Source organism: Chanodichthys erythropterus, chromosome 22 (genome assembly GCF_024489055.1).
Source record: "Chanodichthys erythropterus isolate Z2021 chromosome 22, ASM2448905v1, whole genome shotgun sequence".
NCBI lineage: Eukaryota > Metazoa > Chordata > Actinopteri > Cypriniformes > Xenocyprididae > Chanodichthys > Chanodichthys erythropterus.
In genome coordinates, this window is record NC_090242.1 from 31,930,229 (window position 1) to 31,955,877 (window position 25,649).

The following is a 25,649-nucleotide window of genomic DNA, read 5'->3' on the forward strand; positions in this document are numbered from 1 at the left end:
TATATATATATAAAAATATATATATATATATATATATATATATATATATATATATTCCTGATAATGGTTGTTAAATACCATTTCAGTTTTTAGAAACTAAATTAAACTAAGATTGCACAAATGATGAAGAAATGCATTTTGATTTTTGAGTCATTTTATCTTTTTATTTTTATTTCATTTTATTTTATCTATCTTAAAATATAAACATTAGCTTATATTAACAATCAGTGCTACCCACAGAACTGGTATTTATTGGTATAAATGCACCTTCATTTAGAAGATTTCGTAGAGGAGGAACATTTCCCAGAATTTCAACTCATTTACACATATATATTATAGCAGTTTCGTTAAATAAGTTATATCTTTATTTATTTTGATGTAATCTAGTAATCTAAAAAGATTGTTTTGAAAGTATGGAATTTATTTTAGAGAAATATGTATATAATTATTTGTGTTTTGTTTCTGAGAGAATAAAACATGAACGGCTTTTATATGCATTGTGCAACATTAAATAATTCAATTACACTCTGAGATCAAGAGGGGGCGGTATTTACCTGTGTAGGCCAATCTGTCAATCATCTATTTGACTTTATAATAACAACGCAGTAAACGTGCAACAGCATAATTTTACTACTATTGTATTTTAACAAAAATCCCAGCCCATATCGAGCAGATTGTGGTGATCAGGTAATATTTTATGTTTATTTCATGTCGTGCATGGGGCGGGGCCAACGGGAACTATCCTTGACGTCACATGTACACGTCGCCAAGCAGGACGCGCTCAGCCAAGATGGCGGACAAGTGTCAGCCGCGGTGTCCTGCACTTTTTTGAAAATCTCAACTCCAACCGCGCTCATATCGAGTTTTATTTGTATCTGGGCATCTCGACTGGAAGATAACAGGTAAGAGATTCCGTGTGGAGCTGTATGTTTGGGTTCAGAGAGTTCTGTGTTTCGAGGGATTAACTGTAATTGTTAGCATGCTAAAGGCTAGTGGCCCAGTCAGCTGTCATCTGTTATTCCTCGCATCCTCTATTTACATTTTTTATGCTTATTATGTTGTGTTTCTCCTCGTGACATGTCTATTCGATTTCTTTCAGGGGTGTAATTTAATTTTCAGGCTTTATTGAGTTGTTATATTGTGGTTTAGCTACTGCTTTTTTGTCTTTTGCCTGCTTGCTTTACACTGCTGTAAGTTCATCTAGTGTGTATGTTTTGTTTTGACAGTTTTGTCTGCTCATTCTGAATGATCATGATCCACATTATCACAATGTCATTATTTTTGTTTGTTTTCAACACATTAGTACAAGACCTATCTTGTGTACATTTGCTGATGTAGTTGAAAATACAGGAATTAAAGAGCAGGATGTGACATCAGTGAGTAAATCCAGCGCTATACGTGTCCGCCTTAGAGCCGGATATAATGCAGTAAATAAATTAATGCAAAATATCAATTTAAATATATGATAAATGATCAATCACTCGATGTAACTTGACACCTGTCACTATGTATTCTTTTATCTTGCATGCTTTTGATTAAAAATATTTTGGAGAATATGATACTGTCATTACATCTCAAAATTAGTGCAGGCTGCACAACAAAATCAGCAGATTATATCTGGGCCTGGAAATGACTAAGAAAAGTAGTCTACTATGTGGCAACACAGTTAGACTGTTATATGTCACCTTAACATCTGAATTGTGAGCCCTTGGGCTCCAGAAATTCCAGTGGCCTCCCTATCTGGCTGCAGTATTGTTAACAATGTTTCATAATGGTCAAATGTGTAGGCAGAGACAATACAACAATTTGTAGAGTATCTGTTAAAAGTTTGGACGTCTACTCATACCTGATTATTACTATTATTTCCCACATTTTAGATCAAAACTATGAAACCGCATGCATACTTCCATATGTTAATAATGTAGTGACCAATATAATGTTATAAAACAAATCAAAACTACCACATATATGAACTTCTTCAAACTTGCCACCCTTTGTCTAGATTCGAGCTTTACAAGATTCATGCATAAGTGCAAATAAACTAGCATTCAAATTTTGGGGCATTTAGTTTATCAGAAATACAGTTAACCTCTTTAAAAATGTTAGATTTCCAAGCTGAATGGTCTTCAATGTCTTTCAGAAATCATTCCAATATGCTTTGTTAATATCGGCGTGGAAAACAGTTTAGTATTAAAATTCTTTGCAAGCATTTAAGCATCAGCTTTTAAATCAAAAGGTTTTAAAGATCATGGAAAACATTATATTCAGTCTCCAAACATTTGTCCAATGCTGTACTTGCTTTATTTAAACCACTAAAACTGTCAACGATGGTGTGAACATTGTTGTTTAATTATAAACCATGTATTTTCATAAACAGAAACTGCATCTGTCCCCTGCTGTTGTAGATTAAACTATGCGCTTGTAGAGGTGAGGCCCCCTGCTTTAAAAATGTCAGACAGGTTTCAAAGTTCAATGTAACTTAATGCACATTTCATTTTAACACCTCGCAGTGTGCCTGATATTGGGTTTCTGATCGTGTTGACTGTTCATTTGCCAACATAGTAGAGTACTGCTGTCTTCATACCTGCTCATCATAAGACATAAATGTTAGATGGTGTTCAAGAAAAGAAACTTGGGTATGAACTCAGCATGAAATCTGACATCTGACACCTTTCTGTCACTTCTTGCATTTTCTCTGATCGGATAGCTATCTGATCATGAAAAGACCTGGTCTAAATGCCCTCTGAAACGCATTTGAGACGTATATAAATTCAATCACTTAAACCACTTCAAGAGGTGGTCTGAGATGCATTCCAGTCAAAACTGAGCAAGTCTAAATGCATCTAGTTGTTTAAAACATATTTGTAAATTTAATTCCTCCCAAAAATGCTAAAAAAGAAAGTGTGTTATAGGCTAAATAACATGTTACATTCAGATGTGACAACACTACTGCATCTTGCATCGCCACAGATGAGTAGCTGATTATCTCTTCAGCAAGCCGACGTGCAAATTGCCACAAATCAAACTGATAGTAAGTCGCAGACGCTCAAAACATAATCATCTTCAATAAAAGTAATGAGACTAAATGATCTTACCAGTGCTGTTGCCACGCTCTCTCCTATTGCAGTCTTTGATTTTGAAATTAGCTGATGATCAATAAAATGCAGCTCATATTCGTTGCTTTCAGTGACGTGAACTCCATGAAAGAAATCTGCATATAGCGTGGGAATTAAAGATCAGATTTATATCCATTTCGCAGAGACACATTTATGTGGCCAAGAGTAAATAGAATCGTTTTGACAGATCATACAGCTGTCCGATCAGAGAAAACACATGAAGTGATCAGGTGCATTTACAGCTGCATGTCTTCATGAATGGGTGAGGTGCTCTGTTTGTGTGCTCTAGTGACACTTATGTGTACTTTTATAAAGGTGCCATGTTGCCCTTTGGCTAACACACTCACTGCATACATGACGTTTAAAGCAGACTGCTTATAGTTATTTTAGTTGAGCAGCTATTAGCAGTATTAACTGAACTTTGGATGTGTGTTCTCATGATGCATGTTGATAAGGGGGAAACCCTGTGGTGATACCATACAATCTTTGCACCAAGATATGACTTTAATCTGTGTTTTTCCATTATAGTGAGATCTCCAGTAAGTATAGACACTTTGGAGACTTGTGAGTGTAAACGATGCAGCCTCCTCCTCGGACAGCCCCTCCTGGAGCTAGTGGACCTCCGCCTTCCTCCGGTGGCCCCAATGCCTTCAGAAGAAACAGACCTTACAAACATGGGGCTGCAGCTGCTATGACACCGGCTGCTCCAACCAGCCAGCCAGTGACTGATCCTTTTGCCTTCGGGAGACAAAATTTTTTGCCCATGGCAGGGGGCAGCCAAGCTCCACCCACAAACAGCAACCCACTTCCTATGCAAGGCCCTCCCCTGCCAGGGTTCAACTCGACGGCTCCACCACAAGGACCACCACCAGGAACAGCACAGGCAGCCTCTCCTGGCCCACCACCAAGAATTTTTACACCACAACCTGTTCCCCCAGGCCAGGCACCAAGCTCCAACCCTCCTCCTGCAGAACCAGGATACTTTAATTCTCAAGAATCAATGCCCTATATTGCACAGTTGCCTAACCCTGCTCCTTCTTTCAGTTCTAGTCCATCACATCCACCCTCCACTGCTCCCACACCTCCGGTTCAATCTCAGACTCCTTTTCAATCCCAGCCAGCGCCTTCCCTACCTTCTCACTGGGTTCCTGACCACGGAAGCCGCCCACCTTCCGTTCAAAACTACTTTCAGCCAACCAGTGATCTCCCATCTCAGCCTTTCCAAGCTCAAGTTCCACCCCCTGTGCCCTCTCCCCACACAGCCCCACCTTTAACACAATCTCAGAATCGAGGTCAGTTAGCTCAACCAAATGTGACTGGGCCCAATGCAACTCAGCAACAGAACTCCCACTTCCCTGCTCAGAATTATTTCAGCCAGTCAGGTGGTCCCTCAGAGCCATGGTTCAATCAGAGCCCCCAGGATCAGTCTCAGCATGCCTGCCCTGTCCCCTATTCTGAAGTCCCCAGTGACTCTGGATCTCTCTCAATGTTCTTCGGGGGAAATGATGTTGAAAATGAAGAAACACTGTCAGGGGAGGGGCATGTAAATGGAATTCTTCACCCTCTCCATTCGATGACTGAGTTCTCTGGTCCATATTTGAATGACAGCGGTAACATTCGAGCTGGGGCAGGGCCCTGTGATTCGGTGGAGAATCTGGAATGTGTTCCAAACCAGGAAGTGCTGCCTAGTGAGCCACCGTCAAGCCATGCCTTTGAAGGGGGGCCTAACTTGGAGACACCTGACTCTGCTCCTCGTCTTGCCCGCTCTGCAAGTGTCTCATCCAGCTATAGTAACGTCAGTCACAGCAGTGGACACGGTCCTCACAGCAGTGGCCACATCCCTCGCCGACAACAAGGTGTAGTGGGAACGTTTATCCAACAGGAGAGTCCCCGCCCACCAGATCACCCTCCTTTGCATCCCTCCACTGGTGGATACTTTGAACAGATAGACTCCACTCCAGCTGCAGAGGCAAGTCCTACTTTCCCAACTCCTAGCCCACCTAAACCAGTTGGTGTGTTTCAGGCAAGTGCGAATTCCTCCTTTGAGCCTGTCCGCTCACATGGTGTAGGAGTTCGACCTGCTGAGGTTGATCGTGCACGTATGGTAATGGAAAAGGGTGGACGTGATGTGCAACCTGGCAACTTAGAACAACCCCCCGACAACTTGGAGACCATTTACTTATCGGAACGGCGACCCTCATCGCGAGCTCAGGGAGCACGACGGCCCATTGAGAGTCCCGCTACAACACTCTGGGCTCAAAATGACACTGCCAGTCTAGGTGTTAACATACTGTTAGCCCCTGCAGCACCCTCTTTGGCTGCGACATTTGTTCCATCACATCCATCTGAAGTCATCCAGCCACCGGAGGATGGCCCACTTGATTTACATCCAGCTAAGCCAGATCCACAACCTCCTTCTGAAAACCTTGAGATTCCACCAGACTCCACGCCTCAGGCAGGTTTGGGATATGCCTCCTTACTAGTGACCTCGCCTCCAGTAGAGACCCTGAACCAGCCCGTGTTGATTGCTCCACCTTCCTCTAATTACAGTTTGGTTTCCTCTCCAAACCTCTCACAACCTTTAAATCAGCCAAGTCCTCAAGAGACAGCAACACCTGTTCACCCACCCCTTCAGTCTTCTGTGACCACTCAAATGCCTCAGATTTCTCCTCCAACAAATCAGCCACAGCCTCTTTTTTCTCAGACACCAGTAAACTTCAGCCCTTCTTCCACTCAAGGCATCTTGAATCTAGCCCGAGAGGCCAAAGATGCTCAGCCCTCTGTTCAAGCAGCCCGACCTGTTCTCTCAAGGGCCCAGTCTCTTAGAGGTGATAGCCAATCACTTCCGCCTTCTGTTTCTCAAGCTCCGCCTTCTGCTGCTGCCACCACCAATCACAATCAACCTTCAAATTATGAGCTGCTTGATTTTTCTATGCATCAACCACAGTCCACGAGTCAAGTCACATCAGTCCCTGCCGTCTCTCAAAAAGCCCATCCTGCGGGCTTGGTGAATAACACACCTGGCTTTTACCTGCAAGTCACCAAAGATGCACAGCAGGGTGGGCAGTCTGACAGCGAGGTTCTGCCCCTACAGCAGATCTCTAACCCCCCACGACCCTCAAGCACCCATCCTGACAATGATCCAACTCGTACCTCCCAACCTCCCCATGCACCACCAGGTCAACACCAGCCTCCTTCACAGGTCCCTCCAACTCATCCTGGTGCCCCTCCTACTGGACCTGGATCTGCCCCACCTTCTTCTTACCCACCCCAATATGGGAACTCTGTCCCCCAGCCACTTCAAGAACCCCAAAGACCTCCTTCATCTCTAGGTGGTCAGTCAGGTTATGGGGCTCCTCCTGTGATGCCCCCTGGCCCAGGCTACGCAGGGTACTACCCAGGAGCATACCCTGAGTACCAGGATGGAAGACTTCCATACCCACCCCAGTACCCTGTGGATCCCAGATCTCAAAACTACTATCAGGTGCAGTGTAATGATCTAATGTGTTTCCACCTAACAAAGCTTGTAAATGCTAGTACACTTTGAACGAAGATGAAATATCTATACTTTTTTATTTGTTTTTGATTTTGTAGGATGATCCCTATCGTAGAGGAGATCCTCGATATGGCTGGTATGATGGTCAAAATCCTGGCTACCGGGAGCCTGAGCGTCAACCAGAGAGGCCGAGTTCTAGAACCAGCCAATACTCGGACAGACCCAACTCCAGGTGAAAGAGTGTTCTTCATTCACCCACTTAAAGCCTATTATATGATTCTATTTGCTTGGTTGCATTCAGTTTGTTTCTACCCTGCTGACCCTGCAGGTCTCTATTCACTTTGGACATTTGGGTCCAAACTGTGGTATGCTTGCATATAGCATAGCTTGTTAGAAGCTGCTGTTAACCACTTGTAGCATCTTTGGTTTTCTGAAAATATATTTTCAAAAATATGATGAATACACCACTTCAAACTTAGACCAATGTTTAAATCAGACCTAGAGTCTAATGTGGTTTGGTGGTGTGAAGATGTGTTGAGAAAACCAATGATAACAACAAACTTGGGTTGCACCAAAAGCCCTGGTTTCAAAGCATCCTCAGACTGAGTTTTAAATAATTTGTTTTTAACAAACAATAACATGATTTCCTTGTCTTTCTCTCAAATTTTTGATCTTAGACAGGGGTATCCAGAAGACTTTTCTAGATCCAGCCGTAGTGCCTATGATGAATACTATGCAAACTACTATAAGAGGCAGTATGATGCCTATGGAGGTAAGGACTGTTCAGCACTACAGGCACCTGCTCTCTATGCATCCAAGGGCTGAATGAGGTGTTTCTGCTTTTTTTTTTTTCTTATGGGTGTGTGTTTGTGTATTCAGATAGGAGCAGGTGGTATGATCCAAATGCTGCTTATGATCCACGCTACAAAGCCTACTATGATCCGACATATGGTTGGTACTATGACATTGATGGTTACAGAAGTTACTACAACCAACAATATCAAAACAGGTACACTCATACACTCTTCAAAAAAATCTTTTTTTTTACATGCTAACACATCTCTAACTGAGTTTTCATTGTAATCATTACCAGGGGACGAGAGGGGTATGATGATCCATGGCGGTATTACCCTGGTTATGACTCCAGCTTTGATGATGACTGCCGCCGGCGCGACCCATACGCTGACGAATTTGACCGCCGTTCGGTTCACAGTGAACAATCAGCGCACAGTGTACATTCATCACACAGTCGACGCAGTAGCTTCAGTTCACGGTCACAGCAGGTCTGTATTTGTGTGTTTTAAGTGTGGTTTCTATGTGTGTATGTATCTGCATAATGTGTGTAACAAATATCTTTTTGCAGAGTCAGGTGTACAGGAGTCAAACAGACTTGGTCAGTGCAGCCTATGATACCACTGGGACCACTCTTCCAGCGGATTACACCTACAGCCAGTATCCTAACCCTTCAGATACTGCAAATTACAGTCAGATTCCTTACAACTCTGCTGACAACACCTGGACTGCCCCAGAACAGCGTAAGTATTATACACAAACACAAAGCAGTCATCATAAGCTTGTATATTCACCATAACGTTGAAATTAATATTGGATTTTTTTCCAATTTGCGTGTTTTAGGTACAAAACTTGTTATAAAATACTATTCGTTTATGTAGTTTAAAGGTTATTTGCTTGACAGTTATATTTTGGTGTCATTCATATACTTTTATAGTTTTTGTTAATATTTTATTATTATTAATAATAATAATAATAATTCCTTAGATTTATTTAGCGCTTTACATATTGAAGGAGGAATCTCCTCAACCACCACCAATAGTTTTTGTTAATATTTTGAAGTACATTTTAATTTTTTCTTTTATTGAGGGTAAAGTTTTAATTTTGTTTTGTGTTTTTGTTATTTTTTCTTCTTTTTTTTTTTTTTGGTATATTTTAATACTTCAACTTAAACTAAATGAAAATGAGAAATGTTGCCTTATTTCAAGTGTGGAGAATATTTTTATGGTTTTTAGTTAACCATCATAACCTTGGATTGACCTTTGTTTCCCAGCATTCTCTGTAGCATAAAAATACAAAAATCATTTTCACTCCTAAGGTACATGCTAATAAAAGCTTCCTGTCTTCTTTACTCTTTTTTTTTTTTTCTTTTCTCAGCTCCTCCCAGGCCATTGACCCCAGAAAAGTATTCTATTCCTCATCGTTGTGCTCGGTTTGGTCCGGCTGGTCAGCTGATCCTTGTCCAACCCAACCTGCCCTCTGCTGGTCAGCCCACACTAGTGGAAATTCACAACATGGAGGTAACAACTGGAACAGAGTGTGAATACACATATAAATCATATAAATGTATCAATTTAAATTTTGTAATTTATTTATAAATTTAATCATACAGACATATAAATCATCAATTGCAAGTAATCACTGGTATCTGTAGATTTAAGCATTTTTCTAGTTCATAAGTTCCAAAAACAACTTATCTGTCTAGTTAATTACCTACTCTTTAAAAATAACTCTCTTAAAAAAGTAATACTTTGCAACTGATTAAGTTGCCTTGTGATCAAATGTTTGTGTTTGGTTAACTTTGGACTGTATTTTCCAGCGATCCTCAACAGTGTAATCATGTTAAGCATCTGCGATTGCTTATAAATAGCTCCATAATAATTGCTCAATTAAATTATTTGCATCTGATATCTTGGCTATGATGTTATTCCAGACAATTCTGCAGGACTCTCCAGAGCAGGCAGAATTGCGTTCATTCCCTGGCCCGCTTGTCAAGTAAGAATTATGCTTTATTTACTGAATAAACGCGTACACGTGTATAGTCTGACACTGTCAGAGCCACGTACAATCCAGTCAACATCTTGTGTGTATCTGTGTGTCCACAGAGAGGAAACTCATAAGGTGGATGTCATAAAGTTTGCTCAGAACAAAGCCCAAGAGTGTTTGCGAAGCGATGACCTCATCGACAAAGACTCCGCCTACCTCATCTGGGAGTTCATTGTGCTGCTGTGTCGCCAGAATGGGGTGAGTGTTTGTTTAGCCTTTACCTTAAAGGGATAGTTCCCCCAAAAATGAAAATTCTGTCATTTACTCCCCCTCTAAACCTGTATATATGTCTTTGTTATGCTGTATACAAAGGAAGAATGTTTGTAACCAAGAAGATCTCGCCCCCCATTGACTACCATAGTAGGGAAAAAGGGGGGCAAGATCTGATGACACAATTGACAGAATTTTCATTTTTGGGTGAACTATCCCTTTAACTAAGAGTGTGAACCGTGATCGGTTACCGTTGTCCGAACCCAAGTTCGATACCAATTAAATCAATATTTAATGTACATTTATTGATTTTATTTGGTATGTAATCATGTGATAAGTGTAATAGAAACCATTAAGAATTGTTAGTATTAAGTATGTTGCTTTGTTATTTTTTGGCTTTGTTTTAGACTGTAGTGGGAACAGACATTGCTGACCTGTTGCTAAAGGAACATCGCTCTGTTTGGCTGCCGGGAAAATCACCCAATGAGGCTAATCTCATCGACTTCACTAACGAGGCAATTGAACACGCTGAGACGGAAGAGGCGGGGCCAATCTCCCTCCTATCAGACACTTTCATGGGCGTGCCTGAGAATATCGGCAAGGAGACGGAGCGCTTCAGAGAACTGCTACTGTTCGGTCGCAAGAAGGCAAGACAAAACATGTCTTTCCTTTTTAGATGATGCCCACCAACCATTTAGAGACCAGTTTTTATGATCCAATCAATTCTCAGTGGATAAAATGAAGTCCTGGCCCACATTGTTTCTTGCTGAATATCCTGTTTGACTTCAAATTATTGAATTGTTGCTGTTATGGCCAATTACAGTTTCACATGTTTGTGATTTTTTTCTGTGTATTAGTATTTTAACTGTTGTTGTGTAAAATAAAATTAGGTCAAACTTTAGACAGTTTAGCCTCAATAAACTCCTAATTACTGTTTGTTAATAGTTAGTTAGCCAATATCCTTGCAATAGCAGCCAATATTCTAGTAATGTACATGTTAATAATCAATGACTTGATAGTGAGAATTGGACCCTAAACTATACCTAAAATTATTATTACTGTTAAATGCTATTTTTATTTTACAGTACAAGAGTTGTATTTTTTTGTTGCATTATTTCTTTGATTTGTTTAGTTTTCAACATTTAATTAATAATACATACAAATATTAATTTTGAATAATCATAAAACAATAAAAATAATAAAATTGTTATTAGCATTATTATTAAATACAATTTTTTATTTTACAGTACAATAATATTATTGCAAGTAATATAATTCTTTATTGGTTTGTTGAATTTTTATCAATTAAATAATTAAAAATATTTTAACAATAATAATCAAATAATGTTGTTGTTGTTGTATAGTCATGATGAATGTGGGATTTTTTTTTTTTTTTGAAATAGATAAAGATGATATCGTTTTCCAGACAGACAAAACTGTATGTTGAAACAGTGGAAAAGACAATTGAGAAGTTTGTGTATGTTTGTTAGGACGCTCTGGAGTCTGCTATGAAGAATGGCCTGTGGGGTCACGCCCTGTTACTGGCTAGTAAGATGGACAACAGAACACACGCCCGTGTCATGACCAGGTAAACCACATCTACTTGCACCAACCTATGTCTGCATGCCTTTAAAGCAACAAACAGTGCTTAAATTGTGGTTATGTTTGTCATTGTCAGGTTTGCCAACAGCCTGCCTATCAATGACCCTCTTCAGACGGTGTACCAACTCATGTCAGGACGAATGCCGGCTGCTGCTACTGTACGAGACAGTTTTTGTATGTTAATGTAGTCATTTATGCACTTCTTTTCTTCATGTGCATCATCTTTTTTTTTTTTCTGGCAGTGTTGCGGAGATGAGAAATGGGGCGATTGGCGCCCTCATCTGGCCATGGTGCTGTCCAACCTCACACACACTCTGGATCTTGACACCCGCACCATTTCGACCATGGGGGACACATTAGGTACATAAACATACTCTCATGAAGGTGAACTTGCATGCATACTGTGGATACCGCACTGGGTCTGTAGTCAAGAATGCTCTGTGTTACAGCATCTAAAGGTCTAGTGGATGCAGCTCATTTCTGTTACCTGATGGCTCAGGTGGGCTTTGGTGTTTATACCAAGAAAAGCACCAAGATGGTCCTCATTGGCTCCAATCACAGGTGTGTAATGGCACATAGAGTGATCAGAGAAATGCATACAAAAATGGACACAAAATAATTGGACATATCGTTTATTTGCATTAACACCAATTCACTCTCTTTCTCCCAGCATGCCGTTTTTGAAGTTCTGCTCTTCAGAGGCAATTCAGCGGACAGAATCGTACGAGTACGCTCAGTCTCTTGGCTCTCAGCCTCTCTCTCTGCCCAACTTCCAGGTGAGATGAACACATACACAGGCAGTCACTCGACCAGGGATGTTTTCACAACTAACTAACTTAAAGTCCTTTTAAAAAGTTATTTTATTATCATTAATATACTATTATTGTGTGTGTGTGTGTGTGTGTGTGTGTGTGTGTGTGTGTGTGTGTGTGTGTGTGTGTGTGTGTGTGTGTGTGTGTGTGTGTGTGTGTGTGTGTATTTGTGTGCAAATATATATATTTATATTGTGATAAAAATTATAAAAATTATATAAATTGTGACAGACATTCGTGGAAGTAATATCTGCTAGATATGTTAGACCTATCTGTACCATTTGAACAAATCTAGGAAGGTCATGACCTTTACCTTTTGACCTGCACAGGTGTTCAAATTCGTCTACGCATGTCGACTGGCGGAGTCGGGACTCTGTGCTCAAGCCTTCCATTACTGTGAGGTCATTTCACGCACTCTGTTGAACCTCCCTGAGTACTACTCACCTGTGTTCATCAGTCAGCTCATACAGGTACACATATCCACACTCATCAGTTGATTCTGCCTGTCTCTGAGTTTACATTTCTTTGGTGTCTAATCTTTCTTCCTGTGTTTCATTACAGATGTCTCTGAGGTTGAGGTTTTTTGACCCTCAGCTGAAGGAGAGGCCAGAGCAGGAGTTGTTTATAGAGCCTGATTGGTTACTGCATCTCAGACAATTGGATGGACAGATCAAGGTGTGTGTGTTTTCTTTTATCCAAAAGTAAAGTCGCCATGCCAGTGTGATGCATGTAAATGCATAACTTTATTCCTGCATAGTACCAGTAAATTAATTATTTTCTTTTTTGAATTTATGGCATGATTCCAGATAGGGCTGATTAATCTAAGTGAAATCCAAATCATGAAATGGCTTGGTGCAATTATCAAATGGCAAAGATTGTAATTTAATTAAATAAATGTACACTATATTGCCAAAAGTATTAGGACACCCCTCCAAATCACTGAACTCAGGTGTTCCAATTACTTCCATGGCCACATGTGTATCAAATCAAGCACCTAGTCATGCAGACTGCTTCTACAAACATTTGTGAAAGAATGGGTTGCTCTCAGGAGCTCAGTGAATTCAAGCGTGGTACAGTGATAGGTTGCCATCTGTGCAATAAGTCCATTTGTGAAATTTCCTCCCTACTAAATCAATGGTCAACTGTTAGTAGTATCATAACAAGGTGAAGCAGTTGGGAACAACGGCAACTCGGGCATGAAGTGGTAGGCCACGTAAAATCACAGAGCGGGTCAGCGCATTTTGAGGCACACAGTGCGCAGAAGTCGCCAACTTTCTGCAGTCAATAGCTACAGACCTCCAGACTTCATGTGGCCTTCAGATTAGCTCAAGAACAGTGCGTAGAGAGCTTCATGGAATGGGTTTCCATGACCGAGCAGCTGCATCCAAGCCTTACAACATCAAGTGCAATGCAAAGCGTCGGATGCAGTGGTGTAAAGCACACCGGCACTGGACTCTAGAGCAGTGGAGACATGATCTCTGGAGTGACGAATCACACTTCTCTGTCTGGCAATCTGATGGAGGAGTCTGGGTTTGGCAGGAGAACGGTACTTGCCTGACTGCATTGTGCCAAGTGTAAAGTTTGGTGGAGGGGGATTATGGTGTGGGGTTGTTTTTCAGGGGTTGGCCTTCGCCCCTTAGTTCCAGTGAAAGGAACTCTTAATGCTTCAGCATACCAAAACATTTTGGACAACTTCATGCTCCCAACTTTGTGGGAACAGTTTGGGGATGGCCCCTTCCTGTTCCAACATGACTGCCCACCAGTGCACAAAGCAAGGTCCATAAAGACATGGATGAGTGAGTTTGGTGTGGAGGAACTTGACTGGCCCACACAGAGTCCTGACCTCAACCCGATAGAACACCTTTGGGATGAATTAGAGCGGAGACTGCGAGCCAGGCCTTCTCGCGAACATCAATGCCTGACCTCACAAATGTGCTTCTAGAAGAATGGTAAAAAATTCCCATAAACACATTCCTAAACCTTGTGGAAAGCATTCCCAGAACAGTTAAAGCTGTTATAGCTGTAAAGGGTAGGCCAACTCCATATTAGACCCTACAGATTAAGAATGGCATGTCATTAAAGTTCATGTGCATGTAAAGGCAGGTGTCCCAAAACTTTTGGCAATATAGTGTATGTGCAGCATGTGTTTTTTTTACGTGAGAAGCTCACCATCCAAGGGTTTTTAGTGTCTCGGAGTGGCTCCGTTTGCAGTAAATGCAGCTCCACATGAACTCCATCTCTGCATCTGCTCTGAGTTTGAGTCACTTATAACATTGTATTTGGGAACACAAATCATTTCACCAGGTTTTTAATAAGAAACCAACAAAGAAGAAGCTTTAAGGCCCCCATGTGGTTTTCTATTAAAACAAAAGCTTAATCAGTCCCTCCAGGATTTCACACTTTTGCGATCGCATAATAAAATGCGAAATCAAGTCTGCATAATTTGTGGCAGCTTACATTTTTGTCTTCTTTCCGCAATGTTTTTCCCAAAAACTATTAACTTGTTTTAATAAAAACCCATAATTAAGAGTTCAAACTAATTATCCAATATGTATTTGAGTGTCCAGACGTTACATTGCAGTGAATTCTGTTGTAAAGGAATTTGGAGCACCGAGACATCTGGTTATACAATAGTGTTTTAAAAGGAAAGAACATTTCCGTCATGAACCCCGAATTGGGAAACCGACATGGTAATGTTAAATATTTCCAAATCATTAATTCACGACCTTCTCTCGTCTATTATCTTTTCAACCTGTTCAATTCCAAAATGTGAGAGACACAGCTGCGCAATTGATCCAACACCTTGTTTATATTAACATGTCAAGTGCATGGGACAAAATTAAACTTTCTAGAGGTTAATGATACAATTAAACTACTATATTTAATACTAAAAATAATCTATTGGGGTGAATATTTGCTACTCCCATAATGCCCGATTTCACCATTGCTAATAGATTTGAAAAATTATTTTACTGGATATGCACTTTTTAAACATTTCTAGTGAATGCAATCAATGACAGTACTCTTATAAATTAAAAAAACCCACAAACAAACAACAACAATACAACAATAGTCAATGATATAATTGTTAAATTGTAAAAACATGAAATACAATTGTATAACATTTAAAGTGTATAGTAGGCCCTATAATAAGTGTCACTGATTACATACTGATTCAGTGACAATGTGCAAGGTTTTGTGTCTAACACAATTCTGTATTTTCAGCAAAGTATTTCTATGCTGGTGTCACCATTGCCTTGTGCATGGGGGACCAGAACCACAATTTCAGTAAATATGCTAAAAGTATTTACAGGTAATTACACTCTTATTGTCAATAATTATAATTACATCGTGATTATTGATGGGTTTTCATTGCAAAAAAAAAAAAAAAAAATGCCGCAAATAATTGCAGCATTTTTTGAGAAAAGCCACGGCAAATTCGGATATTTTAGACCACAAAATCAGAAAAAATTCCCGCGAAATCCTGGAAGGACTGCTTAATGAAGAAATTAAGACATAAATATTAGTACTGTCATTCTAAAGTTGTATTATGATTATTATTATCATCATGTTATTTTTCTTAATTTTTTATTTTTCAGTGAAATATTATTATAACCATAATAAATTACTTATTTTGTTTAATATTTCATTTAGCAATAATAATCAGTTTATTAATAATAATAATAATAATAATTATTATTATTATTATTATTAGTTTATAGCTATATTGATATATAATTGTAACATTTTTGGCTGAATTGTGCAGTCTTACAAGAAAGCACAGCAAACCTGGAGCATTATGAATTGCAATCACAATTTTTATCAGAAAAAAATGTCAGTTACATTTTTTCCCAAATCATGAAGCCCTAATACCAGAGTTATTTGTTCATTGAAGTAATGCACATATATTTGTGTACTTTCACATTGGATAGTGCTCTGATCACATGCATGTTATTGTCCCATTCAGGACGGTGTGATCGCTTTCCGTGCGGATCGCAGCACCCCACAGCTTTACCACTGCAGCACGCCCAGTTCAGAAGACCAATGCAGCCCACCTGACCCCTCATCTATGACCCCTGATCCCCACAATCCTCTCATGACCTCCCTTGTGCCTCCCACTGGTGTTCAACTCATGCCACCAGGTACGGTCCATTGTGTAATGTGAACCTGAGAAGAATCTATTTTGATTCCTTTATCATTCACCATCTCCTTTATTCTCCTTTAGCCCCTCACACTATTCTTCAGGATGGGGCGGTCCCTCTGCAGCAGGCCTCGCCTCCAGGTGAAAGTGTTCCATTCTACCCAGGGCCGCCACAGCAAAACTTTGTGGCAGCGTACCAACCTGAAACCCATGAGCAGTACGCACCCATGCCCCAGCAAATGCCCCCACAAATGCCCCAGCAAATGCCCCCACAAATGCCCCAGCAAATGCCTCCACAAATGCCCCAGCAAATGCCCCCACAAATGCCCCAGCAAATGCCCCAGCAAATGCCCCCACCAACTTACAACCCTATAGAAATGCATCAAAAGACACAACCTCAGATGCCCCCAGGAATGCAACATCAGATGCCCCCACCAATGCCTGGGGCTGAACGTGGCTCCACCCCTTCCTCTCCTCAGCAGTTCCCTCAGTCGCCTCTGACGTTCAGTGGCCCCCCTCCACAAGGGAAGGACTTTTATGATGAAATGGCACGCATGGTGAGTTATAATAACCTTGAAACCCAAAACTAACTCTGGCTATTATTACTTTTAAAGTAATGTTACATTGTTGCATAAAAATGTAGCCAATTAGTTCACATCATTACTTTTTATGGAATGTAAAATATTGGTTACTTTTGTTTTACTTGGGGTTTCAGTTGTATTTGTCATAACATGATACACTGAAATGTAACATGTTTAGTTTCACCACCAGTGTTGGGTAATACTGCTTTTAATTGCTTTCCACTTGTTACATTACTCCTATGTAAATGTTCAATTTTTATGGAATTTACCATTTATATTATTTATATAATGTTTTAAATGGGTTCCTGTTGTTGTTCATTTAAGGGTCCAGGCAGAAGATCAAGAACCACTTCACAGTCATCATCAATACACATGGTACAGTCAGTCTGTAACACAAAAATATATATACAAACACACTACTGCTCAAAAGTTGAGTAGGATTAAGTATAAAAGAAAAATTATTATACACCCCGCAATATTAAGCCCGGCCTCCAGCACCGCCCTGATAAAATGTTCCCGCAGCTATGTAAGCAGCACAACTGTTTTCAATATAGATAATAATAATAAATATTTCTTGAGCAGCAAATCATCATATTAGAATGCTTTCTGAAGGATCATGTGACACTGAAGAAGAGACTTGCCAAACCATTTTTAAAATCTTACCGCCTCCAAACTTTTGAACAGTAGTGTATGTAGTGTTTAAACCTTGCATGGCTTGTTTCATCTCATTCTGTCCAGACATCAGGTCGTCGGTCTCGCACAACGTCAGAATCGTCCAATCATTCTGGGCGGGAGCGCAGCAGTTCGCTAGCCAATCAGGGTTCTCCACCTCCCCCACCTATCCCAGAGGCTCCACCACAGGACGAACCCAAGAAGAGCAAGAAAGACTCTCCCAAAAAAGTACATACTTGCATATAAACCTATACAGAGACCTACTGGATACACACTAGGAAAATGTTCATTTGTAATGATCAATGATTCTAATGCATGTTGCATAGTCTTTAAAACATTTTGGTTCTTCATCAGGGAGCGAGTGGCAGCGGCTGGCTGACCTGGCTGTATCCAAAGCGGAAGAATGAAGCTCATCTCCCAGACGACAAGAACAAAACTGTAGGCACATACTTCCAGCAACTTTCTGCTTGTCTTGTCTTGTTTCATAGCATTGATTAAGAGATTACGTTTATTTCTCAGATTGTTTGGGATGAAAAGAAGCAGAAATGGGTGAATCTGGATGAGCCAGAGGAAGAGGTACAGCACATGAATTTTTAATGCATTTCTAATGCTGTGTGCTATAATGCATGTTTCATTGTGTATGATGGCATTTTGTATGTGTTTCAGAGCAAACCCCCTCCTCCTCCACCTACAAGCTTCCCCAAAGCTCCAATGGGCGGCCCAGGAATGGGGCCACCAGGCGCAGGGGGTCCAGCAGCAGGGCCACCTGTGAATATGTTCTCCAGGAGAGCAGGTATGTCACCAGTCACTTTGTCATACACCACATTTCTCTTCCCAATTATTCTTAGAAAGAAATCTCTCCATTATTAATCATCTTTTAGTAAATGTGTGTGGGTAGTATGTGTCATATAAATGTATGTGTGTGTGTGGGTGTGAAGATTTGGACCAAAAACTAAAAATAATTTGTTAATTGGAATAAAGCTGAAATAAAACAAAAAAACATTAGATTAAAAAACTAAAATAAATTAGAAATGTTGCTTTGGCTTAAAATACAACTGAAATAGATGTTAAAATATAAATGTATAAGTATATAAATATAAATATAAAATCTAATTAATTAAAAATAAAAATCAAAGCTAAAAAAAATATATAAAAAAATCTAATTGACAATTAAATGACAAGCACATAAAATTAGTCAAATTTAAACTAAAATTAAAATGAAAACAAACAAAAATCTTATTCAAAATATTAATAAATACTATCATAGTATAAAATATTAAAATAACACTGTGTCAAATACAATAAAATATTTAATACATTTTCAAATGAAACTAAAACTATGATATTTGTTTATTTGTACCAATACAAAAAACATAGTAATAAACAGCAGTATTTATCTAATGAATATATTATTAAAAAATTAAAAGTGTAAAATGGCTCATAGGGACTTTGAGCCAAACAAATCAATGAACTGATTTGAACGGACAGTTCTAAAGAGCTGATTCATGATCAGTCTATTCATAAACTAAAGACACTATTAAAATCTCTCTGTCTTAGATCTGTCGCACCCACAAGTAATGCTCCTTTGACTGTTTACTAAGTGTGTTTGTGTTTCAGGCACTAAGAGCCGTTATGTGGACGTGTTGAATCCTGGTCGTGGAGGATCTAAACCCGCCGCTGCTGTACCACCCCCTGCTGACCTGTTTGCTCCTCTCGCGCCCATGGCCATGCCAGCCAACCTGTTTACACCAGCTGCAGGTGTGTGTGTTAGTGTGTTAATGTGCATCAGTGTATGTCTGTGTGAAGTCTAACACTGCTCTTTTCAGCCCCAGATGAGCAGCAGCCAATGGAAGGAAGCGTTCCAGATGCCAGTGGTGAAAACACACAACAGACGAGTGCCACAGTGCCACAGGTACACACACCTGCCCTGCTACACAAAACCGCATGTAAACACACAGACGGAATTAACTTTGGTTCCGATCACAACTGGACAATTGACCTGCACAGCATTTTGAGTCTCCCACAGTGACATTCTTTGCGCAGCTTTTGTGCAGTTGACGTTGAGCATCTCTTTAATTTGATTTGTTCATATTACAAATTTACCATTTTACTTGTTTCTTTCTTTTTTATTTAATTGTTTTCACTTTTTTTTTTCTATTTTGTCTTGTTTATCACCAGAGCCAGTTTATTTTATTGCATTTTTGCTCTTGACATTTCAGCTTTTTTAGTTTTATTTTTGTTTCGTTTTATCACCAGAGCCAGTTAATAAATTTGTTTATTTTATTTTTTCTCTTGACATTTCAACTTTTGTTTTTGTTTTGGTTTTGTTTTTTGGTTTGGTTTTATGTTTTGTTTTGTTTTTTGTTTTTGTTTTGTTTCGTTTAATTTCATTTTGTTTATCAGCCAGTTTAGTTTTATTGCATTTTTGCTTTTGACATTTCAACTTTTAAATTGTATTATTTTTATCACCAGAGCCAGTTTATTTATTTATTTTTATTTTATTTTTGCATTTTTTTGTTCTTGACATTTGAATTTTGTTTTTTTTTTTGTTTGTTTGTTTTTTGTTTTTTGGGGGGGTGGGGTTCTATTTTGTCTTGTTTATCACCAGAGCCAGTTTATTTTATTGCATTTTTGCTCTTGACATTTCAGCTTTTTTAGTTTTACTTTTGCTTCGTTTTATCACCAATGCCAGTTTATTTATTTATTTTATTTTTTCTCTTGACATTTCAACTGTTGTTTTTTGTTTTGTTTTTGGTTTGGTTTGGGGTTTTTTTGTTTGGTTTTGTGTTTTTTGTTTTTGTTTCAGTTTGAGTTTTTTGTTTTTGTTTTGTTTCGTTTAATTTCATTTCGTTTATCACCAGAGCCAGTTTAGTTTTATTGCATTTTTGCTCTTGACATTTCAACTTTTTATTTTGGTTTGGTTTGTTTATCAACAGAGACCACTTATTTTTATAGCATTTTTGCTTTTGACATTTCAACTTTTAAATTGTATTATTTTTATCACCAGAGCCAGTTTATTTATTTTTATTTTATTTTTGCATTTTTTTGTTCTTGACTTTTTTTTTCTTGTTTTGTCTTGTTTATCACCAATGCCAGTTTATTTATTTATTTTATTTTTTCTCTTGACATTTCAACTTTTTGTTTTTTGTTTCGTTTTGTTTTTTGTTTTGTTTTTTGTTTTGTTTTGTTTTTGTTTTGTTTCGTTTTGTTTCATTTAGTTTATCACCAGAGCCAGTTTAGTTTTATTGCATTTTTGCTCTTGACATTTCAACTTTTTTAGTTTTATTTTTTGTTTTGTTTTATCACCAGAGCCAGTTTATTTTTTTTTATTGTATTATTGTATTTATTTATTTATTTATTTATTTTCAGTTTGCTTTTCTATTTTTAGAGGTTGGCTCTTGACAATTTATTAATTGATTTTTATTTATTTATTGGATTCTAATTTTATGTCTAATTTCAGATAAATGATCAGCACTACCATCCCACAAGAACTGCATTCACACCTAATTTTGCTTGTAATACACATCCGCTATAATGAGTGTGTGTTTTCTCTCTAGATGTTTAATCCGAATGCTTTGCCTCCTGGCCCGGAGGGAACCCAATCTGGAGAGGTTAGATCATCTTTTAATACTTTACCACTTCTCATTTAAAGCCACTTCATTCTGTCATGCACTGCTCCTTCTCTCATTAATGCAGATTAACACCATTTTAACAACACATATGCTCACATGTACACTTACTGCTTCTGAAACACACACACACACACACACACATTTGAACTTGCATCTCTAACTGTATTCCATGATAATGGGCTTTGATTATAATCTCAGATCTGATGACACAAAGTGCATGAGTGTGTGCGAGTGTGCTTGAGAGTGAGAACGCATGCTAAAGGACTACACGCTGCTGAGGTGTTGCCATGGAGACCACTGATTGTGATGTAATCATATTGTAATGATTGACAAGAGATGTGATTTAAGATGGCGCTGCATGAGATTAATTTGGGTTTGTGGTGTTTTTGTTTGTTTGTTTCATTTATTCCTGCTGTTCTAGCTGTCACGTTCTAGCTCAATGAGTTCTCTATCTCGAGAAGTGAGTCAGCATTTAAATCAGGTACTTTCAGCTGGTTCTTATCTGAAACACACACACACACCTTTTCCAGACACTGCAATGATATAACAACAGTGCTATGCAGTTCTTTCTAATGCTGCACAATATAACATGAGCACACATGCTCTCTGCACGCTTCTAACATCACACACTTCAGCCACACCTCCAGCACGACACCTTTATGTGTCACCAGCAGCCCTGACAGAGTACTTGGCCAATAGGAAGGGCTCTTGGATCTCAGAGGCGTGCTGAAGATTGAGGCTCCGCCCCTTTTGGTGCATGCACACATTAACCAATCACGTGCTGCATGCTAATCATGACTTTCAGTGGGCATGGCCGTCTACATCCACGGAAATGGGTGGTGGTGATGTTGCTCTCCTGTTCCCATAGTAACCGCTAGTGTGTTCTCATAGGTTCCTGCTCAGCCGCCAGCGCAAGGAGCTCCACCTGCAGGAGGCGTGACATTTTATAACCCCTCCCAGTTTGCACAGGTAAGATTGACAAGGGATGTTTTTTTAAGGCAAAAGGCCAAATCACTGTTATTATTTTTAACTAATATTATTAAAAATCATTTTTATTCATTGAAATACAATCTGAATAAAAGATTAAAGGATTAGTTCACTTTAAAATGAAAATTACCCCATGATTTACTCACTCTCAAGCCATCCTAGGTGTATATGACTTTCTTCTTTCTGATGAACACAATCTAAGTTATATTAATAAATATCCTGACGCATCCTAGCTTTATAATGGCAGGGAATGATTCCAACGAGTATGAGCTGAAGAAAGTGTCTCCATCCTCATCCATCCATCATAAACTTAGTAAGTTGAATACGGAAGGCAGTCTGGTGGAAGCTAGATATTTTACTTCATATCTTGTTAAATATGGATATTTTTTTTATACAAATGCATCACTTCGCTTCAGAAGGCCTTTATTAACCCCAGGAGCCGTGTGCTTTGGAATATGTTTATAATGGATGGATGGATGTGGATGGAGACACTTTCTTCAGTTCATACTCGTTGATCCTCGATCACTGCCATTATAAAGCTCTGATGTGTCAGGATATTTATTAATATAACTCCGATTGTGTTCATCTGAAAGAAGAAAGTCATAAACACTTAGGATGGCTTGAGGGTGAATAAAGCTTGGGCTAATTTTCATTTTAAAGTGAACTAATCCTTTAAAAAACCTAAATGAAAATTACAAAATGTTGCTTTTGCAACTAGCTGAAATATAGTGTTTAAGTACTAAAATTACTCAAATTAAAACTGAAATATTGGAAAAAACTACAAAAAAATGAAAATTACAAAAATCCATAACAATTACTACAACTTAAAATAATTTTGAGCTAAATTTTAAGCAAACTTAAAATGAGAATCTAATTTGAAATGTTAATACTAGTATATACATAATACAAAAAAACACTGTTAGATGTTAGAAATTAAAAACAAAATTCAAATAAAACTAAGAGTAACAATTTAGTTTAAAATAATAAATGCATGTTTTACACTAAATGAACATGAAGAAGAATGAAATTTGTATCAAAACAGTAATAAACATTTACTGTAGGTGAAGAAAATGTAACTAATAAAAATCACCGTATTTCCGTAATATGCTAATTAATCACTGTTGTTTATTACAAGTTTTCTGAAATATTGTTTAAATATGCAAACGAGGTATTCTCTAATTAAATATGCACTACTTTGCATAAATCTAAAAGAAAAGAAATAAAGCCAGGTTCAAAATGTATTTTCATTTTCCTGCCATATTAGAGTTAAAGGTTTTTACAGAGTGGATTTTGTATATCTCCTTTTATCACTCCATGATACAAATCAAGCGAATGATTTATGAACAATATATAAATAGGATCTGTGAAGTTTGGTGTATGTAACGCTGTTGAAGTGGGAAATTCATTTTGAGAAAACGGTATCTAAAGATAATGACAATTGAAATCTACAGTACAAATAGATAGTGTAATAAACACTTAAATGTGTATTTGGGATGTTTTCTTTCCACTAGCCTCAAAATTGACCAGTGCATGAAAAAAACAATGGTTTTGCTTTAAAGTAAATGTTCTGGATGTTGTCACAGAAAGAAACTGACATGCAAATGTCTTTCTCTGTCTTCTTCAGTCTGTTCCCACCAGCCGTGCTCGACCTGGTCGTTTGGGACAGAGGGGATACCCCACAGTGAAGTAACAGCTGTAGTTCTAGATCAAACTGTGCTTCTAGACCGGATCGGACTGAAGTTTGGTTTCTGCCTGGACTCCTAGCAGCGCTGGCATGCGGCCCTCAGCCTCCCAGATAACATTGTCTCGCCGTCATAATCATCGTTTCCCATCTGTGCTGAAGTTGGAACGAATGGATCAGACTCCGGTCCTCGTCCGTTTCTCCTTCATACCCGTTGCGGTCTAACTCTACCCTCTTGTTGCGAGTTTGTACGGACCAGCGGCGCTTCCTCAACATGAGCAGTGTGAATACAAGTGCAATATTGCGATTTTTAGCCCTGTGTAGTTTGATTTCCTTTAGTGTAGTCTGCTCATTTCTGCAGGGTGTATGCGAGTGCGTATGAACGCGTGTGTGTGTGCGTGGGGAGGAAATGTGGGCGTGTCTTGCTGATGCATGTGTTAGAGGGCAGTCTGGCCTGTTGTCATGGGAACAGTGCAGCGTACCAGAATGTTTTAGATATTTATTAAGCCTCCTGTCGAAATGAAACCGGACAGGATCTGTATATCAGAGCGAGTTTGTGTACGCAGAATCACAGTGTGCTAAACAAACCGATCCTGATCGAATCCTTAATTTTGCCAGTAGCGAAGAATCATACATTTACATGATTTACCAAAATCCCTGTGATCATTTGTGTGTTTTGCTCATAAGATATCTATTATTATTTTCCTGACTTCATCTCGCTCTCCGATCGATCGTCTTCATGTCTCCTAATCCACACATCGCTATTCCTTTGCTCGTTCCGGGGTTCTTGTTCCCATGGTAACAGCAGGGTTTTGTAATTCCAAAGGTCAGCTCTGTTTGAAGGAAGCTTGGACTTTTCCATTGTGTTTAGAAATTGACTGTACAATTCTTGATAAAGTGATAATAAAGATATTTTTGAGCTCTTTAATACTACAGAATGTTGTTTTTTTTTTTTAATTATTCTATATCTCTTGGGAGCTGCTTATATATGCATGCTTAAAGGGTTAGTTTGCCCAAAAACTAAAACTAAAAATTCTGTCATTTATTACTCACCCTCATGTTGTTCTACACCCATAAGTACAGAAGAGGATTAGGGCCAAGCAATAATAAAAAAATAAAACCATCTCGAGATTAAAGTTGTTAAATTACGAGAAAAAACTTGTTAAATTTCAAGAGAAGTCGAGACAAAATATTGAGAATAACTCATTAAATTACGAGAACAAATTTTTTAAATTATGAGAAAAATGTCATTAAATTTCGAGAAAAGTCTAGATAAAATGTTGAGAATAAAGTCATTAAATTAACGAATTTATTCTCGTAATTTAACGAGTTTTTTCTCAACATTTTATTTAGACTTTTTTTCTCGAAATTTAACAACTTTAATCTTGAGATGGTTTTATTTTTTTTATTAATGCTTGGCCCTAATCCTCTTCCACACATAAGACATTCGTTCATCTTCAGAACACAAATTAAGATATTTTTGATGAAATCCGATGGCTGTGAGGCCTGCATTGACAGCAAGATAATTAACACTTTCAGAAAGGTGCTACAAACATATTTAAAACAGTTCATGTGACTGCAGTGGTTCAAGCTAAATATTATAAATTGACAAGAATACTTTTTGTGCGGCAAAAAAACAAAGCGACAACTTTTCAACAATATCTAGTGATGGCCGATTTACAAATCTTTACGAATCTTTTATTTCGAATCAGTGGTTCAGACCGTGTATCAAACTGCCAAAGTCACGTGATTTCAGTAAACGAGGCTTCGTTACGTCATAAGTTCTTCGAAATTTAGCAATTTGATACGTACTCTGAACCACTGATTCAAAACAAAAGATTCGTAAAGCTTCAAAGCTTCATGAAGCAGTGTTTTGAAATC

General features: G+C 38.6%; 1 protein-coding gene across 2 annotated transcripts; it reads left to right on the plus strand.

The window, feature by feature from the left end:
• The first annotated feature begins 774 nt into the window (after positions 1-774).
• On the plus strand, positions 775-24,696 carry sec16a (SEC16 homolog A, endoplasmic reticulum export factor). 2 transcript variants are annotated; one of them, XM_067375151.1, is made up of 31 exons: positions 775-902; positions 3,645-6,600; positions 6,711-6,844; positions 7,290-7,384; positions 7,492-7,621; positions 7,706-7,895; positions 7,976-8,147; positions 8,782-8,924; positions 9,338-9,399; positions 9,510-9,648; positions 10,068-10,307; positions 11,151-11,248; positions 11,339-11,420; positions 11,505-11,622; positions 11,712-11,823; positions 11,933-12,038; positions 12,404-12,544; positions 12,636-12,749; positions 16,042-16,216; positions 16,300-16,772; positions 17,121-17,171; positions 17,535-17,696; positions 17,823-17,906; positions 17,988-18,044; positions 18,135-18,261; positions 19,086-19,226; positions 19,295-19,380; positions 21,026-21,079; positions 21,522-21,581; positions 21,992-22,069; positions 23,712-24,696. In XM_067375151.1, the coding sequence occupies exons 2-31, from the start codon at positions 3,694-3,696 to the stop codon at positions 23,775-23,777; spliced, it is 6,597 nt and encodes a 2,198-aa protein (XP_067231252.1). In that variant the 5' UTR covers positions 775-902; positions 3,645-3,693; the 3' UTR covers positions 23,778-24,696. The 2 variants fall into 2 exon arrangements, with proteins under 2 accessions (XP_067231252.1, XP_067231253.1); XM_067375152.1 differs by lacking the exon at positions 21,522-21,581.
• The last annotated feature ends 953 nt before the right edge of the window (positions 24,697-25,649 follow it).

What these genes read in the sequence shown, in the direction of transcription:
- sec16a (XM_067375151.1), top strand. Translation starts at nt 3,694, where the DNA reads ATGCAGCCTCCTCCTCGGACAGCCCCTCCTGGAGCTAGTGGACCTCCG. An exon ending in GATCTCAAAACTACTATCAG is followed by an intron (nt 6,601 to 6,710) that starts GTGCAGTGTAAT and finishes TTGATTTTGTAG; the next exon opens with GATGATCCCTATCGTAGAGG. An exon ending in GAATGCCGGCTGCTGCTACT is followed by an intron (nt 11,421 to 11,504) that starts GTACGAGACAGT and finishes TTTTTCTGGCAG; the next exon opens with TGTTGCGGAGATGAGAAATG.